Here is a 7354-nt window from a genome sequence, read left to right on the forward strand (position 1 = left end):
TCCTGCTGTTCTCTGGCATATGGCGAGGTTCAGGAGAAGGCCCTGCCAGCCCGCCTCGCTGCCTGCTAGCCAACAAGCCAAGACAGAGGGAACAGGTCTTCCCACTGGTGTCAGAGCAATAAGCAAAGAAAAGTTGGTCTGAGGGGCTCTCTGGTGGTGAAGCCTCAGCTATGCAGGGGTAGAGCAGGGAGGTAGGGGAGCATGTCTGAAAAAAGTACACTGAAAAAAAGAACTCATAAGATTTACTTAAAAAACCCTTTGTAAGTATTTGCACTCAAATGATTTAAGTAATATTTAAGGCTGCAATATCAAGTAACACTCACTTGCCAGTATCAAGTAAATTTTACTTACCATAAAACATAACAGTTTTGAAGATATTAAGTAACATTTACTTAATTACATCTAAGCTATATTTTTGAAAATACACAACCTTGCCTCTCCCTTCAGCCCACCCCTCGAAACCCGCCTTCAAAACACATGAACGAGTCACGAGTCTGTGAACGCGCAGGGGTGAGGGGTGAGGGGGGCTGACGGTTGATTGGCATGTCAGAATCCAATAGAAGTAACTCTCGTCATTACTTCTATTGGTCAGACATTTCCTCTTGCTACACCCTCTACAATGGACTAAAATATAATTTTTTTTTTCCAAACATTCAAATGGGGTTGTGAGGAGGTTTTCAGACAATATGATAAAAAATGCTCCAGAAAACATCTCATACCCCACCTTTAAGAAGCTCTAGTTCTTACTGAATCTTAAAAATACAAGGTAGAAACTATGACAGTTACTCTAAAAGAGTTTACTTCACCAAAAAGTCACTTTTTTCATTGTAAGAGGGAACATGACGAGAAAAAAAGACAGAGGGAGTTAGTTGAAGCTCGCTGCACTCCACAGTCACGTCCCGGCTGTCTGGTTGCCAGCAGCAACCAGACATGATGTCATAGGCAGTTGAACTTGGACTTGAAGGGGGGGGGGGGGGTTAGAGCAGGAAGGGGGGGTCACTTTCCACTGCCAAGGATTACATTGAGAGAGCCGGAGTAAGAGAAGGAGGAAAGGAGAAGAGGTGTCAGGGAAGTTGGAGCAGACAGAGGAGTTGTCTCCAAACACCGAAAGGAGGTAAAGTTAGAGGAAGGAGAAAACAAGGTTTAAGGGGTTGAAGCTTTTTCGGAGTTTGCTCGAATGTGTGTGTGTGTGTGTGGGGGGGGGGGGGGTGAAGTAGTTTGCTGTTGAAGGTGTGGTGAGTAGTTTCTCTCTGCGAGCCTGTGGAATGTCAGAGGGAGCCAGAACCCTCTGGCCTGTGCCAAAGCCTCCGCTCTGCCCTCTTATCAAACTGAGAAACTGGATCCCTGGAGTAGCTGCTCTCAGTAGCTTTATAGTGTAGCCTGAGACCACTCGGGCCCATAGAGCACAGACATATTAACAGGATCACTTTACATGTAAACTGGTAGCAAATGACAGAGCAGCTACAGTTCTGTGCTGGATCGCTGGAAAACCTGACAGACTCACACAAGCAATTGCTTTTGTCACTTTGTAGAAAACACAACTGTTTCACACGCGTTTTTAAAAAGGTAAGAGTTGGTCAGCCCTTTTTAAAAGCGGGAATCGGCGAAGTTGACATTGTAACTTTTTCAGCACTGTATGGGACCACTGAGCTCAGCGACGTCTGTAAAAGAGTAGTGGGGGGCCCTCTAGTGGCTGACAGATAATTCACACTTGTTCTCATTTTGTTTGCCTGACCCTGGAAACAAATCATGGTAAAACCATCCTCCCGATTACAGGAGTTCAACCACAGAGTATTTCTGCAAGGCTAAAGAGAAGGAAGGAAAGGAATCATTGCTGTTCCTCTGAGATATTCTAAATAAAAGAAAGAAATGTCTTTTTTTGTAATTATTATTATGTGTATTTTTATGTAATTATCATGTAGTTCTTCGGATTTCTCTTGTGCTTTTTTTCTGAGGAAGCAGGTGTAACGCCGACTTATATCTCAGGACTTTCCCTACTACAACCGTGTAGATGTGCACCTGAACTTTAACCTTTGATTTATAGCATGATCAGAATTTGTTTATGTGTGTGTCAGATGCAGTTATGTGCTCATGATTCCCAACTGTTCGTACTCTGTCACACTTTTTATAGTCTTCACTGCACGCCGCAGCTAAATACTGAATTCAATCAACTGATTCTAACTGATGTGAATCTGGTGTAAAAACTAAATCTACCATTTTCCCTTCTTTTTTTTTTTCACAGTCCTGGTTCCTCTGACAAGGCCTCTCTGAATCAACAACTAAAGTTGTGTCATGAAAATTAGTAATTTGAAACACAAACACATCACAGCTGATAAAGAACAAACTGTTGACACTAAAAGGTCTTTCTCGCCAAACACTATTGAAAGTACTACTACAGAACCCCGAAGAGCCCCACAATGGCCCCGAGAGGACTCCCCCACTTCAACACCATTCGAACAGGAATGTTCGTCCCCTTTCATGCAGGAGGCTTCAATGAGATTGAGTAGACAGACTCAGAACGCAGGGTGGAGGAAAAGGAAGACGAGGAACTGTCTCACACACGTTGAAACGTCAGAAAGGAAACGCAATGTAGACACCTGACAAATGACCAATTAAACATTTGTTTTTCTTTCTTTTTTTTTATATAATTATATATATGATTTTTTTTTTTCCATTTTGTTGTCTCCACAATGAAACTCCATGCATTGGCTGGGAGATCCAAACAAAAACAAAAAAAGTAGTGGTGAATGGTGGAGTCGGATGTGCAAGTTTAAAGGATTGCCACCCCAAATTGCACACATCCATATCCGTGTATTTGCGCATCTCTCATCCGGGTTCATGGTCCCACCCCGACACCCATCACGCCACACACACCGCCACACCTGGAGCTCAGTGCTGCTCAGGGTCAAGACCGTAACCGCAGCCGCACGCCTGTGTGTGTCGCCACGCTCTGCTGCTCCATTCGCTCCACCCTGAGCCTCTTTCATTTCCGATTGGCCAATCATGGTGACACCATCGGATGGTGTGACATATATGCACTAAGTGGCTGGTCTTTGTTTACCTGTCAAAGTATCAGGGTGTCCTGCTGTGGAAGAAATGATAGCCATGAGGCGAGTGCAAGAAAGTGAACACACGACAGACAGTCATAACACTAACTTTACATGTGCTCTTTCGTCCCCTCACCTATGCACTATTAATTTTTAATAAGGGATGAATAGTGTTGCACATCAATGGCCAGATGAGCGATTAGAGAAGTGAGTTGAGGCTGGCCGCCACTACAGGGATGTAGTTGTGCTAACTTTGGCGTCCAGGCCCTGAAATATGCAGCACTCATACGTACACAGACACGCACGTTTGCAGACCATCCTCTCCAGAACAGTCTGTCACACAACCACTCATAATACCGTCTCATTATTCATAGACAGTAATGCACACACAGCATCAGCATCTTGTTCTTAGCTTTCATTTGGTTTGTAGGCGGGTTTGTTTTTTTTCTTTTCTTTTTTTTTTCCTTGTCCGTTTGTTTCGTTTTTTTCTGGATTTTTTGGTTTTAACCTTCTCTTGCATGTCATGAGATTTTTTTCTTTCAGTTTGCAGTAATTCACGAATTCACGCTCAGATTTTAGCAGCATAGTAACTACAGTTTCTCAAATCTCTCACGTATGGACAGCACAGTAACAGCTCATCTCACGCATCCTTTGCATCGCTTCACCCTGACAATCGAGAGGAGCGCACGCACGCACGCACGAACGCACACAAGCACACACGCGCACCCGACATGCACGCACGCGTAAAAATGCACACGGACAACCCGACGTAAAAAACAACAAAGGGAAGCCTTTATATTTGGTTCTCCAAACTGCCTTTGTCAATGGTTTTTCATTCATTTCAGATTTGTCTTTTTTAATTTGAAATATTTATGTAAATGTTCACATGAAAATCGCTGTTTTTATCCTGACACGATCCAACAACAAACAAAAAGAAGAAAATAAAAAAAATATATAAAAACTGACCTCACAAAATAACTGGACTGCCTGGCTGTTGGTTCTGTTTTGCAGGGATAGTAAGTGGGGCCCGAGACCCTGCTCTCCGGCCCCCCTAGAAACATTAGCTCTATCTACTAAAACCATATATCAAGACTATAACAGTATATGGAAGTGCCTCTGTATTCCCTTCATGCAATTAGTACTAAACTTCAGGGTTTTTTTTCCCGTTTAAAAGCTACAGGGAATGTTAGCGTTTGTGCATGTGGAAACCCTGGGACAGATCTTTATAGAGGACTGCAATCCTTTTCCTTTTTTTTGTAAAGACAGAGAGAGATCTTATACATATATATTTATGATATATGCTCCTTTTTAACTTTTACTACACAAGCTTCTTGGCAGTCTAGTTATTTTCTGAACTATCATCCCCCACCCCACCCCACCCCACAACCCGTTTCAGTAACTTCACCTTACTGTTACGAATCAAACGACACACGCCATCTGCAGCTCAGCGTTACGATACTTAGGTGAACATGTCAAAAATCGACAGTTGGTTTGAAGAAAAAGTGTTTGTTTTTTGATGGAAAGTATTATTATTGAAAAATATGTGTCGATTGAGCCACGTGCAATGCATTGGGTAGATCATTGTGTTTGTCTGTTAGAGATTTTTAAGAAAGCTAAGAGAAAAGTGAAAAAAAAAGAAGAAAAAAAAAGTTTTTTTTGTTTCAAAGTCCGCAAGCTCCTGGACTCTAAACTGGCGGGCCATGAAAAAAATCCTAGTCTTTGTAAGTTTGGGGGTATTTGTTTTTATTTCCTTTGTCTCTTTTTTAATGTTTTAATGTGTAATCATTTGTTTATAAAAATGTGGGAGGGCGGAAGGAAGAAAAAAAAATCTACGCAGCTTCAAAAGAAAGAATCTATCATCAGACGAAAAACTGGTGCTTTAACACTATAAAGTACGTTCAGAAATATTATAAATGAACAAAAAATAACAGACCATTTAGGAAACAGCATTATTCCTCTCTCTATTTGTATTCTTCTCTTTGTGTCGATCAGGGGGAGAGGTTCCTGTCCCTGAAGGTTGTGACGCAAAAGGCATTTTGGTTCAACCTTTTTAGAAAGAAAGACATTGAAAATATATACTGTCGACCCCGCGCAGAAAATGTACCCATGCTCTGCCTGAAAAATCACCAGCAAAAGCGATTCAACCCTCCCAGTTCAATGGATTTGTTTTCCACATTTATTGGCATAAACACTTGACAAGTTCCTCCCTGCCCTGCGGGAGATGCTTCACGTCCAGAAAACCTTTTATTCTCATTCTCATTACCTTATATGTTTGCGTGTGAAACTCGAGCTGGACGGAACTCAGCTGGTTGCATTGAGACACCTGATGTTGAAATGGAGTGGGTCTGAAGCTGAGACCGAAAAGGGGCAAAAGTAGCTCGTAATCAGGCATAAATATGAGGTCTGAGCCATTTATGAAACAGGCAGCAAAGTGAGCCTCCCCCCCCCCCCCTCCTCCTCCTCCTCTGTAAATGACTCTTATAGTGCTTGTGCTGTAGTGTATAGTTTCCCAGCAGTTAAAGGTTGTCCCTTGAAAGTGCCTTTTGTTCACAGACTCCATTTTGTAATCCAGATCGCCCCCCCTTTTTTTAAATTTCTTTTCTTTTTTTTTTTTTTTTTTCCTGAATTGGCTTAAGGTAGCAGGTGGCCCCTTGAGTGCCGCAAGAGGGCAAAAAGCTTTTTGCCCGCTCTGCACTCGGGGACGACTTCTTCCTCTGGCTTTGAAACGAATCCCCTCCATTGTTCCTCCCCTCGATCCTTTCTCCATCAAAGCTGCGTATCTATATGTTTATAATGAATATAGATAAGCGCCTTTGTAAAGTACAAAAGGAAACTGGTGTGAATTAGTTCTTTACTTTTTATTGATAAATGACAAAAAAAAAAAAATTTGAAAAGGCAAAAAAACTTGTTCTCGTTCGGCTCTTGCTTTTTTCTTTTCCTCTGTCTCCACTGTCTGTTTTCTCTTAGACACTGGAGTAGTCTGTAACTGTGTGTCCGTCACTCTCCGTCTCTTGCGCTCTCTCTCTCTCTCTCTCTCCCCCGCCCTCTCCGCTGTTTGGGAGGGTGGGGGTTAAAAAAAAAAAAAAAAAAAAGATATTGCCGGAAAACTTTTTGTCTGAGCAGAATGCAGTTAGCTCACATGTTATTCTTGTCTGTATGCTTCACATTGTATTACCATACCCATCTTCTTCAGCTTCTCCATTCAGCAGCTAATGTAAGTGAACAAATTACGCTGACGGGCTTTTGGGGGTGTCCTTGGGTGGGTTAGGAAGGGACAATAGGGGTTCATGGGTCTGGCTGTAAGAGGTTTACGGAGAACTCAAATGGGGTCAAGAGGGCTGGATAAACTGCCTTGGGAAGTTGGTGAGGGGCTGCTCAGACTAGGATAAGAGTTTGCTCTTTTTGTTTTAGCTATTTATATTTTGGCTTTGTTTTATTCCCCTTTTTTTTGTTTCTTTTTAATTTGGATTTCTTTTATTACTTGCTATCAGGGTATGCTGTCATTTAGGCTCTCTTTGAGGATGCCTTGGACTGTAAAAAAAAAAGAAAGCTACAAGCACCTTATAACCGGACTTGTTCAGCATGAGGCCGAAAGAGGAGGTTGCATTTCCTGCGTCAAATCCCATATCATTTCAAAGCAAATCTCTCAAAGTCAAGCATTCTTGTTTACGGTGGGTTCCACACAGTGAAACCTTCAGCAGTATTAACCATTTACAACACACCAACCGGACAGCAAAATGGCCAGCATGAACCTGATCTCTCAGATTTAAGAGGATTCAGGAAAGTCCCTCCACTTTTCTCCTCTAACCACCTCATGCTGGATGGCTCCGCATCTTTGTTCTGTTGTTTATTTTGTTCTTTATATTCTTAAATGTGTATGGTTATTAGTGAAACGGGCAGCAGCCAGTGCCCCCCCCCCCCTTGACTCCCAGCTCTTCTATGCCTCTGTTCTGTGCCCTCAGTGCAGCACCACTTCTTTGTGAGAACACCCCCAGAGCTCTAGGTGAAATGCATGTGTTAATTACAGTTTCTTTTCCATAAGAAGAAAAACACAGTTTGAGAAGAGCAGCACCTGATTGAATAAAAAGGATGTTCTTGACTGTACGACCTTGCTGTGCCATGTCTTTCTTTCTGATGCCGCCACACGGAATCACCTCTGGGGCTGCGAAATGATCACGATCTGGTTGAGATAAATGCTTAAAAGTTACTGCCAGTTCATGTTATATCTCCTCACACTACTGCAGTATAATCATTTACTCTTCTAGCAGCAACAGTAACACAAAAAATTAAGTCTGTAAACACCTCTG

The 7354-nt window shown here is 42.3% G+C and overlaps 1 protein-coding gene across 12 annotated transcripts in view; it reads left to right on the plus strand.

The window, feature by feature from the left end:
* nfixa (nuclear factor I/Xa) overlaps positions 1-7151 on the plus strand; it is a 113144-nt gene extending 105993 nt beyond the window's left edge. For all 12 annotated transcript variants that reach the window (XM_075462667.1, XM_075462670.1, XM_075462669.1 and 9 more), the window contains one exon: positions 2243-7151. In XM_075462667.1, the coding sequence (XP_075318782.1) occupies positions 2243-2257 (15 nt within the window). In that variant the 3' untranslated portion in view covers positions 2258-7151. The remainder of the gene's footprint in view (positions 1-2242) is intronic.
* Positions 7152-7354: the final 203 nt, after the last annotated feature.

Source organism: Odontesthes bonariensis, chromosome 4, assembly GCF_027942865.1.
Source record: "Odontesthes bonariensis isolate fOdoBon6 chromosome 4, fOdoBon6.hap1, whole genome shotgun sequence".
NCBI classification, from domain to species: domain Eukaryota; kingdom Metazoa; phylum Chordata; class Actinopteri; order Atheriniformes; family Atherinopsidae; genus Odontesthes; species Odontesthes bonariensis.